The 21,551-nt window shown below is 29.0% G+C and overlaps 1 protein-coding gene across 1 annotated transcript in view; it reads right to left on the bottom strand.

Annotated features, from left to right (window-relative positions):
* Positions 1–21,551, bottom strand: part of LOC112679987 (ly6/PLAUR domain-containing protein 6B-like) — a 72,448-nt gene that overhangs the window by 12,010 nt on the left and 38,887 nt on the right. Inside the window, exon 2 of the mRNA XM_025549947.1 lies at positions 106–254. Within this exon, the coding sequence (XP_025405732.1) occupies positions 106–229 (124 nt within the window). The 5' untranslated portion in view covers positions 230–254. The remainder of the gene's footprint in view (positions 1–105; positions 255–21,551) is intronic.

Below are 21,551 nucleotides of genomic sequence, written 5' to 3'. Positions count from 1 at the left end.
TATAACCGTGTGTTTGTTTGATTAGGGTTTACTGTTAAAAACCTGCCATTATCCTGCGCAGTTTGACATTTTATAATGGCTTTATATTGTTTGCTAGTAAATTACCTTCTGTCATGTTTTGTGTTACAATGTCGGACATTCCGGTACCGGAACTCAACGGTCTGGCCATGCAACCAGACAGTAAGGCCCATCTAAACAGTGGCACCATCCACGGGCAACCATGAGGCATACCTCTGTATGACCCCGAACATTACCTGAAATAGTAAAAGAAAATCGATTGTAGATTTTCAACATTTTTTTTTTTAAGAAGCAGTTACATTATAAGTATAATATATTTGTTGGTAACAGTGCATTTAATTTTAAACTGTATTTCAATATTTTACATATTTTAGATTTCAAATATAACTTATTCGGTTCTTAATCTATTTCGGGTTGTATATTTTTATTTATATATAAAAACGTCCCTACATCCTAATGTTGTAAATCACAAGCTTAGATTTATCGAATTGTATTTTTATACTTTTTTTAGTACTATTTTTATAACTGTATTTATAATAAATTCCTAATCATAAACATTTGTTATTTTTGTCACATTGAACCACAAGTAACATAAACAAGTGTTTAGTACAGTTAAATTTAATTGATACACTTATAATCATTGTTTGAGAGCCACCGTAATTGCTTTTGTAATTAAATATTTACGTATTTTTAATCCACCGAGATAAAATCCAATATGGTCTTTTCCAATAGTGGCGCCAGGGTATAAATTAAAATGTTTTGCTCTCAAATAATAATTAATCCACTTTGGTGATATCATGGTTTTTTGACGAGTATATCATTTATAACTGAGTTATAAATAATATATTAAAACGGTCGTGACTAAATAATATTTCTACCGTGCTAAAATTTTTAGATACTTAACTTTGGATTTCAAATAAATAAATGAACTATTATAGTTTCAAAACGGTATTCGTCAATTACACTGAATTTGGAACACTACCTGTATAGTATACATCTATTGCGTTGGTATAAAAAAGGTACATTAAAAATATATACATCTATTGTGCCGGTATAAAAAAGGTATATTTAAAAGGTATACATCTATTGCTCTGGTATAACAACTATACAGTACAAGTAATGGCTAAAAAAAAAATTAAAATTAAAATCAAACTTTCTACATATTTGGTATTAACACTAATAGTATATTATATATTTACAATAATCCTTCAAATTTTGAAAAGATCTTAGGTCTAATATTAAAATTAGTTATGTCTATTTTACTAATTATTTTTTTTGTCGTCAATTTAAAGTTTTGTTTATTTATGATAACTAAGAGAACACGTATTATGATTGTTGTGTTACATTATTTTTAAAACTTCATAAAAAAACAAAAATATTTGGTGTGGGTGAATAAAAATATTTCCCAAACGCTGAGTGAAATGCCTCACAGGCATTTGATGTTCTTTCGCCTGATATGTTACACGATGACCAAATATACGGGGAAAAGTTGCATTTTCATCAATATATGTATCAATGAGGTAATCGCAAAATATATTAACTCGAATATCGATCGGTATAATAGATGAATACCTATAAATTATACCCTTTTTATACCGGCGCAACAGATGTATACCCATTGTTTCCATCCCATATTTTTTATTTCTTTACCTGCAATTTCAGCGCAATTGATATAAAGCCTTAAAAATACTTGAACCTAGATCCTAATGATTTAGTAGTAAAACATTTAATTTTCACTATACCAGTTATGGGTTAATATTGTTTTTCCTAACCATTCAAGAGATCAATATTTTTATAGTTAAGATAGTAAAAATATTTGAACTATTTTATTTTACAAAATCAAACACATATAATGTTATTTTATATTTATTTAATTCTGAAGTAAAAATAAAAAAACCACTCCGATCATTGAATATTGAATAAAGCGATATAATAAAAAGATTAAGTTCTAAATATTCTCATACATAACTGAAAAATATATTATATTATTTATAGTCTATAACAGTGGCGTAGCCAGAAAAATATTTTGTGGGAGGACTTAAATGTTCAATTCCCTCTCCTAATTAAGTGCTGAATTTTTAATTTTAATAAGTTCACTAAACATAAGTTAAAATATAAAATTTTTTATCATTTAGTTTGTTGAAACTGTGAAAATTGTTTGATTATGACTTGATATAACATTATACAAATGTCTTAAAATGATTTAATATTTTACAAATTAACAGTGACGTTTTGGAGAGGGGGGGGGTTATACATCTTTCTCACCCAGTGGCTAAGCCGCTGTCAAAATAAATATTTATTTAGTATACTTGAAGAACTTCAAAATTATATTTTTATTTTGGCTGTACATTTAGGGTGAACATAATGAACTGTATAGTAATAGCAATATATTTTAAAATATTGATTCAGAACCTTTTAACGAAAAATATTATATTTTGAATAATGTTAATTCATTCTTTCAATCAATAGTTAATATTAATCGACATATTGTTTTTTATCCGTATAGAACTCTTAATCATTGTACCGTAATTAGAAAATCATTTTTCGAAATTAATTAATTTTGAACTTAAAATACAGATATTTTAATATAATTCAAGCTCACAAAGATCTGTATTTTGATTGAAAACATTCCAATGTTTGGATGAACATTTATTTTTCGGATATTTTGTTTCTATTCTTCACAATGTTTTCAAGAATTTTACATTTTGTGCATGCTCAGCTATATTTTTTTTTATTATGCTACTGTATTTTATATTTACCGAGTATTTGAAAATCATAATAATAAAATATGTTCAGCAACTGTATGAAATATATGATAACAAAATAAATATACACGCCAGTCAAATAAATATACGTGTTTTAGAATTTGACGTTTAAATCTGATATTATTGCTGTTTTTGCGTGCACGCATGTCAGTCGGTAAATTGACTGTCCGACGTTCGCTTTGTTACCGTTTCCATGTATGATATCGCAATGAATCTGGTAGTAAATGAAGACTTTCAGTCAGCAGCACTGTGTCACAGTGCCCGACGGCTCCGGTTATGCTTTTCTCGTACACGGAACTTGATGGACAAAAAAAAAAAATTGCCTTTCCTAATTCCTAATCTCCGATGATCGATGCGCGACTGATGTATAAATGTCAAATCGATGTGATCGCGGAGTTTAAATCATCCACGGCCGATCGGATCAGCTTCGAAAATCTGCCGAGTTAAATGTGTTGTGCGTTGGTCAAACGCGGGTGAACGAACCGAAAAATGTGCGTTTGAACCGTTCCTTTTTATTTTTTATCCTCCGCTGACCTCTTAGTAATGCACGGGTGATTTCTCGTTGTTCGTCTCGATTTAATTTCCGATCCGACGCGTGTTCGACGCTATGATACACGCTGCAGATACTTGTGCAGTTTGTGCGTGTCGTCCTTACAGTGGCGCAACCAGAATTTTTTTTTTTTTTTTTGGATGGAGGATAGTTCATACATTTGAAAATAATTCAATTTCAGAAGGTTCAGATTGGTAGGCAGTATGGGGTTAGGTTAATGAAAAAAAATCTTATTTATTATTATATAACAATTATGTATAATCGAATATTTATTACTGGGGGGAGGGAGGTTACTGGTCATCGAAACAAATTTTTTAATCGATCCGGTGGAGCGTATAGCATCGCCGACCGTTAGCGGTTTTCGTTCGGTTTTCAATTCGACGAAAATATAATTATTTGTCACGTTGTTTTAGACCGCAGCTGTCGGATGGTTTTCAAAAGTTGACATGACCCGTGGTTGACGAGAGTTTCGCGATGTCGATCCATGAACGCTGCCGGCGAACGGTCTTGTCATGATTGATTTGAATACCATTTCGGTTTAAGTTTCCGTGATGTCAACTACCCGTTTCCCCTCGAAGGCGGTTGTCACTACGGTTATCAGGGGTGGATCCAAAGTTAGAGAACTGAAGGTCAGACTATATCACTTATATGGGCTGAAACTAGATCATAAATGTATGCTTTTTGTAAAAAAAAAAACGATATGATCGTGTAATATGTGTTTTTCAGTTTATTTAAAATTATCATTGTATTTTATGGAGGATTCCGTCTTACAAGAGGTCCAGCACAGAGATTTTCTACAGTACTATAAAATTAAACCAGTGGCGTAATTTTAGAGGGTGGTAACTGGGGAATTTGTTCCAGTCTAGTATTTACTTCAGTCTATAGTGGGCAGACTTAAAAAACATTAGAAGTCTTCAAGAAGCCAAATTTGTCAACAAATATAAACTCTGGGTCAGCTGACCTCCTCAACCCTCTACCCCCTAGATCCGCTCCTGTTGGTTATGAATATAAATTATGTGGTACGGTACTGAAGGCCTATGGACGGGAAAGTATGCTGTCATACGTGATAAATCGGTCCGCAGCAAAAGCCCATTTTTAACCTTAACAAAGAATATGTAGTCTCGTGGTCAGATGCGAATGTTAGTTTTATTTTTTTTTTTACGTTCGTTTTACAGCAACATAGATATCGAGTATTATAGGAGATGGTTAATGTGTACCGGGTTTCCACCGTAGCTTTCTATCACAGTGGTGGTCGACAGGGAGGTGGGCGAAGTCTAAATTACAATGTATACATATTATGTAATGTTATGCAAGGCGGGCCACAGTGTTAATCCTACGGAGAAACACTGCGGTGAACCCTGGATTTATCACGTGTTATTAGAAAATGAATATAGGCGTATTACATGTTTTTCCGTTTATAATGTTTGCGCGAAGAAAGATTTCTAAATTTTAGACTTAAGATATTTTAAATTTGTGTCCACAGCATGTGATCGAGAAACGTCGAAAATTATATTTTCTTGTTCCGCCACCCATGCGATGGAAGAATATGATGCGGGGCATGGGGTTAATATTTTTATGGGTTTATTTAGCTCGTAAAAATGTTTCACTCCTCTGCATCGGAAATGTATATCTCTACGGCTTGTATATATGTTGGTAGCGTGTAAAGGCACGCGTATTACCAGATAGCGCTGAAAAATAATAGGGGTGAGCAGTGTCGGCCTGATATTTAAAGAGCCTCGGAAACTTTCTATAGAAGAGCTTCCAAAAATGTCATCTCAAAAAATGATAAAAAAGTGCTTATGAATATTGCAATATATTATAATATTTTAATGGTGTCTTATTTAAAATACACAAACAATTAAATTAACTACATAGTTAGTATAATTATTTATAATACTTCAATGCTATTTCAATAATATAAACAATACAACTTAATATTTTTTTATAATATAAACATATATATTGTACAATTGATTATTTTTAATAGTCATTTTTTAGTTCACTAAAGGTCGCCAGTAATTATAACTAACAAAAATCAATTTTAAATAATATCACTTACAATGATAATTATGATAATTAATAAATTTTTAGAAATGGGAAACTCTTTGACGAAAATTTTGCCGGGAGCCCCAGACTTGTTTACGGTTTAGTGGCCATGTCCAAACCGACACCACGGGCGAGGTTTTATTGTGCGCGGGGTAATATTCACTCGCGGTGATACATGTCTATACCACAAACTGACTAATTTCGTTCGCACCTAAGCATACCGCGTATTACTACTCGATCATCGTCCTTGTTTTAGGGTGACATGTTTTTATTTACGGCGGGTAAATGCAAACCTTCGGGCACCTTCAGGATGTGGTGGCCGTAAGCATTTAATTTGAATATTGTCCGGACGCAACCCTGTCCTTATGTTTCCACACATTTGCTGTACTGAAAAGTTGTGTTTGTTTTTGAAATAAATTATACGATCAATTGCTCTATTGGTTGTCATCACGTATCACATCCGTGACAATTTCATTAAATTAAAACCGTCCAATATTTTAAAGATATTTCAGCAATAGTTTTGATGTGACGTATTACATGGATCATGCAAACTATTTATTGAAAATATTATGTGAAATATGGGAAGGGTTATACATATATTCATGTAGTTCGATCATAACGTTCATTATGAACACACATACATTGTATTGTATCGATTTCGTTATCATTATGCGCGCTCATTAATAATTATGATCAATATTAACAGTTTCAATTAAAGACGTTATTATGATAAGCAACGCTCAGAAAACTGGTCTCGTTTCACCACATGCACTAAAATTCACGAAAAGAAATTTGTCAACTTTATCAATTTTGCCTACTCAAAATGATAAAAAATTCAAAGTATACGTTTCAAAAAAACTGTTTCGCTCCACTCGCCACTGATTACACCAACGTCATAGCAATTACTATGCCCTTGACTAACCTTAAGGATGATTCCGTGAACTCGCCTTACACAGATCGCGACATAGGACTTTCGGCTCAACCGATTTTTATCAAAAACCTTTCAAACTACTCCGCTTTCAACACGGCCTTAACTAACATTACTAACTCGAATGACTTTACCTGTAAGTCAACGCCAAGTCTGTATTTAGATTTTTTTGTTTTGGGAGAGGGGAGAGCGGTCTAATATATTTAGTAAATTTAAAAATGTAACAAAAAGAAGATTTATTAACTTTTTTTAAATAAAATAATCGATTACGGTTGACTGGGACTACATAATTCGGTAACCGACTAAACACATATTATGATATAAGCATAAATGATTTGTAAAATATTGAAGACATTTCGGAGGGGGGTACCTGAACCCCATGGACTCCCCTCAAATACGGCTTTAATTAACGCCGTCATACTGTAACGGCATCACATCTTATCATACAACCTACAGGTCGTCTACATTATAATAAAATTATTAACTACATGAAACTAACGCTAATTTCCATTCATACACCCCCCTCCCCGTAACCATCACATATGTAGGTTTATCATAAAAATCTAACTTTTTTTACCTTAAACAATGATATCGTTAATGTTCTAGTCAAGTTGGAACACTCAGTTAAATACATTTAGAACGCCAAAAAAATAAAACCTTTCCTTTTCTAAGTCCTCTTCTTTTATTCTAAATGGATATTTTAACACGAGAAAATAACAAGGAAATCCTTGACATCACATCGTTATTCAATACATAAGTATAAATTGAGAAACCACATAAAAATAAGTGACTTGCCACAATATTACAATTGTTAATTCTACGGACACCCACGGACCTAGGTGACCTAACCATGAACCTAGGTGCGATAAATATGATGAAATTCCTTCCCCCCCTAACTAGTATTTCAAAGACCACCACAGTTCCTTTAAATGTGTCCTTTGCACCAAGAGTTAAACTGCTAGTTTCAAAGTATGTACAGTTTACAAAGCAGCTTTCAAAAAAACCGCTCTAAGACTATCTTAAGTTAAGTTCCTTGATTCCAATACCTATACTAAAGCAAAATCTTATGTTTAAGTTATCAAAATTCAAAACTCACACACGGAATACAAAATCTTTGACATTCTCTTAATTTTTATATCAAATTTAAACTCATTAATAATTCCCCTTACCTCCAAAATTCAAAACTCACACACGGAATACAAAATCTTTGACATTCTCTTAATTTTTATATCAAATTTAAACTCACTTATAATAGTAAGTCTTAAAAGTATGTAAAACGACTAATTTTTCTCAATATATTTCTTTCTTTTTTTTTTTTCATACTCGATCGTGACTTTAATGATTTTGTATGTACTTGACAATGAATTTTTAATTCGAAACCGGTAGTACTTTACAAATATAATTATACTTCAGGCTAAGCTTTTATTTGTGTCTATAAATAAGCTATTTATTTATTTCTTTATGTATTGATAATTATTTATTATTAAATCTATTCTAATATTATTTCCTCATTATTTGATCTAAATCTACATAAAATAATCAATTACGATTCAGTATAACTAACACAATATTGTACATTGTAAAAATGCTATAATTTTTTAAACTCGTAATATCACATGATATGCTGATACCTTTAAATATTTTAATAATAAACAACATATATTCATAAATTACGCATACTTGAGTAAAAAATTACAGTAAAAATTATATTATATTACCAATGAGTCATATGAGTTATCCAACTCATTATCGCATTTCATTTATGAACTTGCGCTGCAACTAATTATTTTTTCGAAAGACTATTGGACGTTCAGTCAAATCGATTCCGAACGAATTCTAAATAATTGACAATTATAAAAGACAAAAAATTACAAAAAAACAAAAATTATTTTGGCCGAATTCACATTGACCTTAAATATTAGAAAATTATACTTAAAAACTGTAGTCGTTAAATCGACTAGATACAATATTAGACTTTGTCATTCAGGTATTTTTTATTGGGTTTTAAAACGTGGGTTTTGCAGTACTGTTTATGTTTACAATAACTATTTAAAATATGTATCTTGTGTTGAAACGAATAAAGCCATTTAAATTTAATGTGCTGATAGTTGGAACTGGGTTTGGCGTGTTGAAGACTTTAATTGAATAAACTTTAATCTCATTAAAGCTTAATGTTTCTTATTTATTTTTATTATTATTATTTTTTTAGTAAGTTTTAGATATATATTTTCAGATAAAATTAACAATGTCAATTCAGTTAACTGCCTAATGTCTTGAGCTGGTCTTGATGTATTTAATGATGCTATTATGACTTTAATTGCCTTAATAAAGGTAAAGGCGCTTAATATTTAGTTTTTAAAATATCATTTTATCATATGATGGTAATTAATAACACAATTACTACGCATGCAAAAAGTTATTGTAGGTAGGTATTCATAAATATACATTTTTTTCCTATGAAAAAGCCACACAAAAATAAGTCGACCATTTTATCTGCTTATGAATTGTTTTAGACAATTAATCATATTATTATTATACTGGATACATATCATACTTATAACAATATTATTATCACATATTATATAATTTATAGTCGAGTGATTCAAGTAATTAATTGTATAATGGCGAAGATTTTGAAAAGGGTGAGGAAAATATTGATATTCCATTGTAGGGGGTTATTCATAATTTATATATTATGTACCTTAGTATAACATATTACATGCTTTTGCAATGCAATATATTAATAATTGATATAAATAATATTCGATTCAAAATTAGACTTTTTCAATACTTTCGAGTGAATCATTTCTGGAGTTTTCTAGTAGTTGTTAAAAAAAGTAAGAAACAATCTCGAGAAACTGAGATACTCTTATTTTCAGTAAAGCAATTTAAAAAAAAAATATATTTTGTTTATATTTTATATATATATATATAGAAGTTGAAAATAATAACCATGAAATCAGAAAATTGAAATATTTATTATTTGAGAACGTAATATTGAAAATATAAAAATATGTTTCGCATATTTAGGTCTCGTATATAGCTATGGCGATAATAAGTTTGATTATTACAAAAAATGTATTATAATGAAATATATACAAAATAAATGTATGAAAAAAATAAAAAAATATATCAATGTATATATTTTACAGAACTATTAATAGTGTTCATATAAAAATAAAGTGAAATAAATGAATAATAAATAAATTTCAATGAGCACTGCCGTTCAATCATACTCATTTTTTTTCATATGTGTATGTATTTTCTCTTATTCATTAGTTATAGGTGTACTTCCGTATGTATAAATAATATATATTCATACGCATTTAGATGTTTCTCACCAAGGGCCATATTTACTGAGACGGAAATCTCAGACTTTTGTACTGGGCATGAAGATTAAGTATCGCCGTTGTCGCCACCACCGGAAAGTTTTCAACAGAACCGCAGTATAATGTAATAGGTCGTCGAGGCAAACTAACTTCTCAATAACTTAAAGGTGGTGTAACGGGGTACGGGACGAGAGAGTGAACGGAGGGATTTCGGCGACAGTTTGGCAACAGTTACACGTCGTTATTACCTCGGAGTGCAACTTTTGACCACGCGCACAAGGATAGCTTTTAGTAAACCTATACGTCGGGGTGTGCGTAAGCATGTTTGCGTGTGTTTGCGTGAATGTATGTGTGTGCATGCATGTGTATGTGTGTGTGTGTGTGTGTGTGATGGCGTAAATGCATGCAAACACACGCACTGCGACGTATGGGTGTACTTAAGGGTTAGTGCTGCCGTTTAAAAAGCTTGGCTTATTGTTGTAAATTTCCGGTGAACAACAATATAAAGCCGTTAACGCTGTGCGTGCGTGCGTGCATAATGTTATTGCGCAAGAGATGCGTTGTACACGATTATAATATTATTATAATAATACTCTGTAGTGCAATGTTTTTCACCTAACCACACGTATCCACCGGTGAAGAAAAACGACGACGATGGCAGTGGCTCTTTCTTCCTTTGTCTTCTGTTTTACGAGAGTAGTTGTTGTTGATAAGGTGCAAAGATATACTAAATAATGAAAAATTAATTTACTACTTTAAAACTTTTACACGATTAGCTTGACATATTTTTCTATATAGTCAACATTCAAATTGATGCATTTTTTCCCTACGATGGAATAACTTGAAAATGCCACATCGGAAATATGCAGCACATGTTCTATCAAAGTACTCGTATTCGACAACTGCATTCATAACTTCCTCCTCGTTAAAAAAATTTAAATTATCATAAAATGAAACAATAAATGGTAACCGATACATTGAAAAGTTAGAAAAATTTAAAAAAAAAAAGAAATAATTTTAAGAGAAAATGGGAATTACTCTCAGAAAATGCTGCATGACAATGAAACTTCCCATTCAGCGAAAAAAATCAAAACTTGGTTAGAAAAATACAAGTGGAAAGTATTGCAACAGTCACGATATATCTCTGATCTGACCAGTGATATAAATTGTATAATACATATTGTATAATATTGTATTATAATTTATGTATAAAAAAGTAAAATACAAGTGATATAAAAAAAAAAATCAGTGATAATTGATAACAGTAATAAAACGACGGAGTACGACCACACATGTAACATGGTTATTTGTAGGTAGTTGCCGATTGGCTTTGATCATAGAAAAGAGATTATAAAGAATAAGGATCATTATCCATTATAAAGAACTATTTTAGCCATAGAAGATAGACCTATTAAATTAAGTTCCATGATTCTAGTCGAAATATTTGTAAATCGTAGTGATACGTGCGATAAGTGTTAAGTCATAGTCATAATCGTAGATAGTAGACCGCAGTATAATGTTATACTAAATTCTATTAATTCTATTTAATTGCCTACAGGCTACAAGTTACAATTAATTGAAGTTCTTAAACGTTAGTTACTGTTTCTTTTTGTCTAATATTATTGATCTTATATTCTTATTACACTCCGGCAGTTATATATTTAACAATTATGTAAACACCATAATATTTTTGTAAAATACTGTATTATACACGTATAATACATGTATAATATACGTATTATACAGTTAAAAAATAAAATACGGTATTTTTACATCATTGGATCTGACACCTTCAAACTTAAGTTCGTCAAAAAATAAAAAAAATTAATTTTCAAAACGAGGAGGAGATCATGAACGCAGTTACCGAGTATTTTCTTGAATCCCGCTGAATGTGAGGTTGCATTGTTAAGCAGTAGATTCATATTTCCTGAGCGTAACTGCCCTTTCCTCTTGAAACGAAATTTTTTTTTTTGAAACTTATTGTACTCTACAAATCAACCCATTTAAATTCTGTATATTTTAAAAATTAGTAACACTCGTTTAGCATTTTACTTTCGACTCGCACATCGCCATAATTTTTAAAATTTTTACCAACAAACTCGTGCGTATTCCACTTTTAATCGCGGTTTTTCGTTTTTTTTTTTTTTTTTGTAATATATAGACCAATAATAATTGTAAAACTACTTGTGTACTAAATAAAATAGTTAAATACGTGTTATCAGAACAACGATAATGGAAAAAGTTATTTCCTGTTAATTTGAAAAACCAATAACGTATTTTTATTATATTTGCATTACTATTTAGCTTTATTTCATTATAAAAACTTACAAATATTTCCTATATTTGGTAAAATGTTAAGTGTTCTAATATTAAGTATTTTTTATATACCTATATGTTTACGCGATAGGGTAAATTTCACGATTAGTATCCTACGTATGTAGATTTGTAAAAAATATTAACCTAATATTTTAATTTTTAATCACTGGAAATTCGAACCGGGATTCATTAATCAGCGTTTACAAAATTCTTATTCCCAATGAAGCTGCAGTGCGATTAGTTTATAGAGAATGCCATTGTATTGTTATAATATATATTATAAGCGCCAGGAGGAAAAAACGATGAATTATATTTGCGTTCATGGATGAATAATTTTAAGCTCGCATTCGAATGAGGTTCATTGCATTCAATTAGCCAACATCGTTTTGCAGCTCTATAAAGCCGTTTTTAAAATACTATCGTAGAAAAGCTACAAATTGAATAATGCACAAAATAGGGCTAACAATAAAATTGAGCTAATAATATTATACAGTTGTTTGGAAATTGCCGTTGACCGGATTTTGATGTAGTTTACGAGATGACCTGTATTATTGGGAATCTGTACATGGATATGATAATATAACAATTTATAATACATATATAGGAATAATCTAACGCGAATACGCGCACCATTTATATATTCACATCTGATGAGTAACGGCTTTCCCTGTGTAAAATATTTGTACGTATATGATACATGTACATTTGTGTGTTATAAATACATATTTTATATTGTGAACTTCCATTCTGTCAGAATTAAAAGAAAATACCAATTACGTCTTGTTAGAAAACGAAAATTGTATGTTTGTATGATTGTCTAGGAAAATTTCAAAGTTTTTTATTGAAAAATTAAAAAAAAATTAAATGTTTTTTGTGTCAAACCACTTTACATTAGTCCTGGAAAGACTGCAGCGCAGAAGTTAAATTACATCTACAATTCTTATTATTTTAATGATTTTCAAAAAGAGTTACAGTAACAGAAAATTATATGGAGTATATTTCGAATAAATAATTAAAATATTGAAAAAAGGGTAATGGAAAATTAACTATTTAATTTGACTTCAGAAAGGTATCACAAGAAAAGTTGTTATTTTCAAAGATGTAATCGAGTTATTTATGCAAACTTTTTTATTTTCAATAACTCAACTTCAATTAAAGTATGATGATACATTTATTTACTGTAACGATAAATTATTTTTACGTGAATCAAATTTGTTAAACCATGATTGTTTTATAACTTTACATGTTATTATTTTATTAACGAATGAATCATTTTAAGTTTCACAACTTAATTTTATAGCAAAGAGTATTTATCTATTATATATGAAAATAATTCGTATAATAAATGTATGTATGCGTAATAATATATTGGTATTTGAGAAAAAATATAATGCATAAGCAATAGATTTCCATAAAAATTCATGGATACAAAACCGTTTAATAAAAAAGTATAACAAATATAATCTTTGCATAATTTTGTAGAGCGAAATCAAAATTTAAAATAAAAAAAAAATAAAAAAAAATTCTGTGTTATAATATATTTTACAAATTTAAAATCATTATTTATTCGGTCTCTTCAACTATTTCTATAATAAATAAGTATTAAATAATTTTTAATATTTTAAACCCCTATTAATTACATAGTTTATTGACCAATAATGAAAAAAATTGTTGAACGTAAATGGATCAAGTATAGATATATTTATTATTATGTTATGTTATTTCTAACATTATTTTTTAAGAATGGATTGATATATTTTTATTTAAAATAGGTTTGAACGCATAGTGTAAAAATAATATTACCATATTTTACCAAAATATTTCTCCAGGAAAGGCAAAGTCCTAAATACCTTATTTCTAAATCATTCGCAGTTAAATCACTTTAAACCACTCCCATAACATATTCCGCTTATGTTATTACAAATTCTATTTCTATGCTCCCTATTGTCTATTGAAACAATTAGTACCACATTTATCATGGATCTTAAATCCATTGTCTCATCTCTTTTGTCTTTTCCTCGTTTATCATTAACATTTTGTTTCCTAAACTTGAAACTTCTATAATTTTTACTATCTTCTATTATATCAGTACATGTAATTAAAATCGTATTCAGCAAGAACGTCTAAAAAATAAGAGACAGTGACAGTGCAAACGTTCAATATACTTATTTCGCTTTGCTCGTGCCTTTCATCGTCAGTGTTCTATTGCTGTACCATTTTTAAATTCCACCATAACAATTACTTAGAGTGGAATACCGTTCATGGTTGTGTAACGTTTATGGTTATTTCTTTAATTTACATTCTAATAAAGAAAGTACAAAAATTACTTAACATAAATTTAAATTAATCGTTTTAAAATACAAGTATTTAGCTTTATTAATTTACCTCTATAAAGACCAAAAAATATTTTAAACTTGTATTTTGTCAATTATACCGTAAAATGAAAAATTGGTGAAAACTATATTCCACTTGTGTTATAAAAAATTTATTAAATAATACAAAAAGTTTTTTTCGAATTCTGGTCTTTAGTGTGTTACGTCAAAGCAAAATTATTTTATTTTGTTGATAAATTAAAAAACTGCAGGGAAATTTAAAAAAATATTTCCTTAAAGTGCATCGAGCTTATAATAAAAAGGATATTTATTATTATGAAATTTTTGGTGCTCACATGCAACAGGAAAAAATGATTACTTGCATGTGAGAAATTAAAATAAAATAATACAAAACCAATATCGTTATAACATCGCTCTACTCAGAATTAGAAAATTATTTGGGTGTACCTATGTATATAATATATACAAATAAATAACCCAAAAATAATTATCTAACTAAAATATAAATCATTTAATACCGTTAGGTTGATAAAAATTATAATGATTATTAACGAAAATATTATAGCCATGTAAACAATAATCAATTTAAGTGATTTAAATTTTAAATACTTACATTTTATAATTTCTTTATCTATAATGATATACAATGTTCAAATTGAATGTACAATATTTTATCCTCGGACCACAGTCTTCTGTAATACATTATAATATTCCCTTCGAATTATTTTTATAAATTTATTCCATCCTTGGTGTTATAGACAACATTTATTGCACTGAGTACAATATTATGTGATATTTTAATGTATTGTACAAATTACATAATGGAAAAAAAAACTATTGCTCACTGATGATACTTTTTAACTTTTATCTCTTTTGGATTTTGATGTGAAAATATTGTCTTTTAGAGTCCATAATAGCACTTGTATTCCATTTTCAGTAACTCTCAAGTTCTTTTAAAAATGACGATACTTTTTAAGCCTTTTATACGTGTGAACAAGTTTATAAAGTACACATAAAATGATTTACCTAGAACATTTTTTATTTTCCAAACATACTCTAATGTTTTAATTTGATTAAAATGTTTGTTTTTAAGCTTTGCTTGGAAAATATTTCAAGAAAAGTCATTCAATGTTTTAAAATTAAAAAAATGACGTGCTGTTTTCTGTGACAGATACTTGCATTTGAATGTTTAGAAAAATATAACTAAAAATAAAAATAATACATGCTTATTTATAAAATTTCATGACTAAATATAAATTTAACTAAATCCGTATTAAATATATTACACTTATTTATGAGATTAATTCTTATTAATAAATTTTACTATTATTATTGGTACAATTCATTAAACGATATCTTGTATATAAGAGGCAAACTAAATTTTATTTAATAAACAACTCGATGCCAGTAAACTGTAGGGAGGATAAATAAATTCATAATTAGATCTAAAAAATAAAATAAAAATTAAACTATTATAAATTAAATCGGGCTACAACATAAGTACAAATTTACAGTACATATATGTCCATAGAAGAAAAAGGTCAAATGTTTTCCAGTAAATCTCTAAAACGTCGAAACAGTCGTTTTCTATCGTTCATGTGCATTTTGATGGTAGACAGTTTTTATACATACAGTAAGATTCAGTCAAACAGAACACAATAATCTTGGTAGGATATATATATATATATTTTTTTTTTACCACAATAGTTGACGGTATCTTCTGATAAGCCAAAAAATCTCACTGTATTGATTTATACTTGAAATGGAATTTTTTCCCCGCAGAAATCGAGCAAATGTGAATTTAAGAAGAAAGTAAAATGTTTTAAGCTTTTTTACATTTTTATTTTGTTGGTGAACATTATATTTTGTACATTTATAATATCATTTGATATTGCATTATATTAAATAATTAATCGGAGAATATTTCTAGTATAATTTTTCTGTGCAATAGAGAAAATATTGTTTAGGTCTTATAAGTTAGAATATGATATTGTCCTTTACAGAGAAAATTATACCATTTCATATTATCATGAATTGTGTTAAAATTTTTCTAGATTTAAGAAGTCAAATGAAATGCTTTAAACGAAGTTAGAAATTAAAATATACACTCTTTAATCTTTTAACTTTTATAATATTTATTTATTATCTGCTCATTTTACACTGATATAATCAGTAACAGCTCATAGTAAATATTCTGGGGAGATTTAAATTATTTAACATAAACTCCATACAACAACGAACAAGAAAAACCCTTTTATTAGAAAATTAATTATACTTAATACTTAATTTAATATTTAGTTAATATTTTTAACTTAATTTAATTGTAATTTTTTTTATAAACTAATTCAATTCTGCAATTTTTTTTATCTGCGAATTCGTAAATGACGATGTACAGCGGCGATGGCACGGAAATTATTGTCCCAAACCCAGTTTCAATAGTGTCTATAATACGCGGATTATTCTCCCTGGCCCCTCCACCCAACAAGCCAAACCATTACATGTTACGATTGAACCTGTCAGACGTCAGATTCACTGAAACGGCGACCGTCGTCGAAATTACTAAAATAGTGTTTCTATCAAAACATTAATTATTAATAGGTTTTATATTTTGCAGCCTTAAATTTATTATAATAAATATAGAAAACGCTATAATATATTTCAAATAAAAATAAAAATATTTCTATACATTTTTAAATGGTAATTATTTACAAATGGCTGTTTTTTTTTAAGGAGAGACGCAGTCTCAAAGTCTCCCCTGACAAGCCGCCTCTGGATATAATATGCTTTAGAGGAATATAAATTGCTTACATCTTAAACCAATAATTGGTAAAAATGTGTAAAATAATTATTATTTTACACATTCTTTTTCTTCGGATTTTGGAACAATTTCATTTCGAGAGTAATTTGAATTTTATTAATTATTTTATCATTTAATTTTTTAATTTTTTTTATAATTCATTAAATAGCGACAGTGTTTTTTTTTTATTTGTTTTTCAATTTGTTTTATCGCTTTTTCTAATTTGTAAAATACGAATTAATTTTAAATAATTTTTTTAAATATATAAAAAATAGTTCGGTATATAATGAAGACACAAACGGATATGTTTTTTGACTTGATAAAATGTTCCCTTCCAATGGTTGTAGTAGAGATATTAATTTTTTTTATTTCGATTTTAATCAAATTGAATCATTTTTAATTCTTCTGTTAACTTTAGAGAACTAGATTATTGATGTATAGTAAATTTTAACCTCAGAAATAAATCTGTACATTCTGTGAAACTATAATACAGGCGATATTACACTATATTAAAATTTAATATACTAAAATAATATATATTATATAATTATTCAATATATTATTCATATGACGAGATAGTAATTATTTTGAAATTTGATTTAATACGAGTGCACCCATTCTGTGAACGTTTATATATTTATAATAAAAAATTACAGATTTTGCTGTGGTCTCAATCCCTCGGTCCGATCCGGAGCATTTATTCTACGGTCGGACCAATGGGTTTGACGTTTTTATCTATTCACCGACCATATTTAATATACGTATTTCGTAAGATATCAAGCATACAAGAATACTATACAGGCGGGTGCTTTTCACTAGAAAATCTGGGTAAATATTTATTATATGGTTTTGATTGAAATAATATTAAAAAACAATGAGTTCCATTCTGAAAACAGCGCTGCGATTGTTTGAACAATAATGTGAATAACTGCTTCAACGGTACAATATGGACTGATTTAGTGCGTTTTATGCATGAATCAGCGAGCACATTTATTAAATAACAATTTATAGGCAAACGGTGTAATCGTCGAGCTTCTTAACGGAATACGTAATGTTGTTTGGAAAGAGTGTGTGTGTGTGTGTGTGTGTGAGAGGGAGAGAGAGAAAGAAAAAGAAAAAGTTGTTCCGACCTATTATTTTCGGTAGATCAATTTTCAGCATATCATATTGCGTTTAATATTAAATGTGAGCGTGCACGTGTACACGTAAAACGATGGCCGGGAAATATCGGATTGATATTTAAAACAGTGGTTCTCAATCTTTTTTTTTCAAGTCATTATATATCACAAGTTTTCGCGGCTCTCTCATGTACTTGACAACAAAAACTTTGGCTACGCGCTAAGATATCTAGTTGGGTTAAAACCATACAGTTTACCTACATACAAGGATGGCCAAAAAATCGCGCAACAAATTTACAACACAATTTGTAATAGTAAAAAAAATCGGTTATTTCTACAAATAAAAAAAAAAAAATGATTTAAAAATTTTAATCTTGCGTCTCAAGGACGTGCGAGGAATTTTTAGCTGGAGTGAAACACGTTTGGCCGATTGATTCAAGTTTTTGACGAACGTTTAAGACACTAATTGCAAATTTTCTTCCGTCATTGACGTCTTTGGTCGACCAAAACGTGGTTTATCGGCGACCGTTCGAAATTCTTCGAAACGTTTTACTAATCTCTATATGGTGGTACGATTTGGAGCAGAAGAACTGGGCGATTCGACGGTGAACTGTTCGATAATATCTTTAAAAGAACCTTCGTTTCTGTACCACAATTTTATTAACAGGATTCGGATTTAATAGCACCGAAAATACTAAAAAATGCGCTATAATATGACCAAAAAAATCTTAAAATATACTCTATAAATATGCCCCAAAAACAACAAAAATGGAAGTCAAAATTTTATTAAATGCATTATAATATTTTATGAAGTAATACATTAATAAAAAAAAATTAAAATTACCATCTTCTGTTAACAATTTCAAAAAACTTATATGTACTTAGGGTAGGGTGACCATACGTCCCATTTGAAACGGGATTGTCCTTTTTTATGATTATGTCCCGTTGTCCCGACACACTTTGAACCGGACGATTTTTTTCCCGTTTTTAGAATAGGGTCCCGTTTTAATCCCGTTACTTCATAAAAATTGTAAACCGAGAGTAAAAGAAAAAAAATAAGACATGTCATATAGTACATTATATACATCTACTACGAACTCATATAACGAAATCGATATTAAATACGAATAGTTTACCAATATACAGTACTATTTATAATCAACAATATTCGATATAATAGGTATATTAGATATAGAAAAATCGAACATAGTTGTGCAGTAACAGTAGTGTGTACATTGCAACGATCTTGTGTTATTAATGTTATAGCCACTGTGTATCAATTCTTTTTATTTAAACTGTTGTGAGTCGTTAGTGTTATTACTTTTATTGTTTTTTTTTAGGGATGGGTTCTCCTACACTTCGAACCCTCGAACACCTCGAACTTTAAGAAATTCGAACAGTTCAAAGTTCGAGAAAAATGCAAGTTCGAATTCCAACATAATACATAAAGTTAGTTTAATAAAAATATATAAATTAATAACTAACAAGTTATATAGTAATTAGAAATAAGTTTTAAATAATAACATTACTTAATAATTTTACTTCTATTATAATATTAAACTTTTTAGTTTGTTATACATAGTTAAAACTCAAATTTTTAAGTTTTATATTTTAAATTTTTTAATTTTTCAAAGTCCAAAAGATCGAAAGTTCGAAAATAGTTCGAAGTACCAACAAGTTCGAGTTCGAACAGTTCGAGAAAAAAATTATGTTCGAGTTCTGGTTCGAGTTTGTGAAAACTTCAGTTCGACCCATCCCTATTTTTTTTAAATGCCTAAAAGGAAATAAACGTTCACTGTACTTTTGCAGATTAACTAATGTAGTAATAGAAAGATTATTCTCAACCAAAAATATTTTATGGACAAACAAAAGAAATCGTTTTCTCGTACCAAATGTCAAAGCAATAATAATTCTTAAAAATAATCTAAAAAAAATATTCCTGAAATGATTTTTATGATTTTTTGTTAACACTACAAAAACCATTAAATGCAATCAGTTCATAAAAAAAAATATAATGTCAAATGATGTAATGAAGAAAATTATGAACAATCGACATCAATTCAATAAAAATAAAGAATATTTTAAGTCATTTTTTTTCAATCTCACAGCAAAAAAAGAATGCAAATCAATGTTTTATTAAAATATTAAACTAAATAAAAATTATTTTTATTGCACATAATATATATATATATATAATATATATAGGGTGATCATATTAACAAAAAAAAAAAAAAACAGGACAAATTTGTTCTCTAAAAATAAAGACCATATTTTAAAGTTCAAAAAAATATGGTCTTTTTTTTTAGAGAACATATTTGTCCCGTTTTTTTTTTTCATTAATATGATCACCCTACATGTACGTTTTGTTTTATGTACCTGTTTTACCTTGAATGATGACATCGTTTGTATGTAACTGTTTCTCCAGTGTTTAAGTGTTGAGTAACGTTAACCTTTTTGTCATTATTAACTTTACATTCACACAATTTGCAAAATTGAATTCTTGCGTCAACCGTAAAAACATCATTGCCACCAAACTCAGACAAAATATCTAAGTCTCGGATAGTTCGATGTTTTAACTTTCGGCATTTTACGTTAAGTATCGAAACAAAAAACAAATAATACACAATCGAGTAATAAACGAATATGAAACGGAATCAAACAATACGGAGAACTAACACTGAAAGCATGAATACGTACGATAGACGACAATATATTGTAGAACAATAATAAAATAAAAATAAATAAAACAGATAAGAGGGCATAAATGTATAAATATATTTGATATAGCCAGGCTACTCAAAAATAGATTCTAGTAACATATTAAATAGTAAATACCATATTATTTATCAATTATCAATATGAAAAGAAAATGTGGGAATTTTTGGATTTACAAAAATGATTACTATTTTTCATTCAATATAAACGAGATTTTTGAAAAATACAAAATAAAGCTTAAATCATGTATATTAGCAAAAAATATCACTAAAACTTCAAAAATAGCACTAAAAACCACCTAGTCGATTTCGCAGCACACTAGTTGAGAACCACTGATCTAAAATAAACGGTGACACGTGTGTCGATCACGGATTCCGCGATAAATACACGAAAGGGTGACATCTGTGGTGCGGCAGTTTTGTGTTGTACCGCCGCCGCATATTCATAGTAACAATGTATTATTTCGTAGTTTATCATGTTGTTATTGGGTGTGGCGCTATAAGTGGAATATTCGGAATAGCGCGCACTACAGGCAGGTTAGGGGGCGAACTACGGGATTGTCGGTGCTTTCCATTAAAATTCGATTTGCACCAACTACTGCAGATCATTGGCGCGAATACGGGGTTGCCTAGGGGT

This window comes from Sipha flava, unplaced genomic scaffold (assembly GCF_003268045.1).
Source record: "Sipha flava isolate LNK unplaced genomic scaffold, YSA_version1 171_pilon_pilon, whole genome shotgun sequence".
In the NCBI taxonomy this organism is placed as follows: domain Eukaryota; kingdom Metazoa; phylum Arthropoda; class Insecta; order Hemiptera; family Aphididae; genus Sipha; species Sipha flava.
Note: the sequence above shows the minus strand (reverse complement) of the source record. Positions and strands in the feature narration are given on the sequence as shown.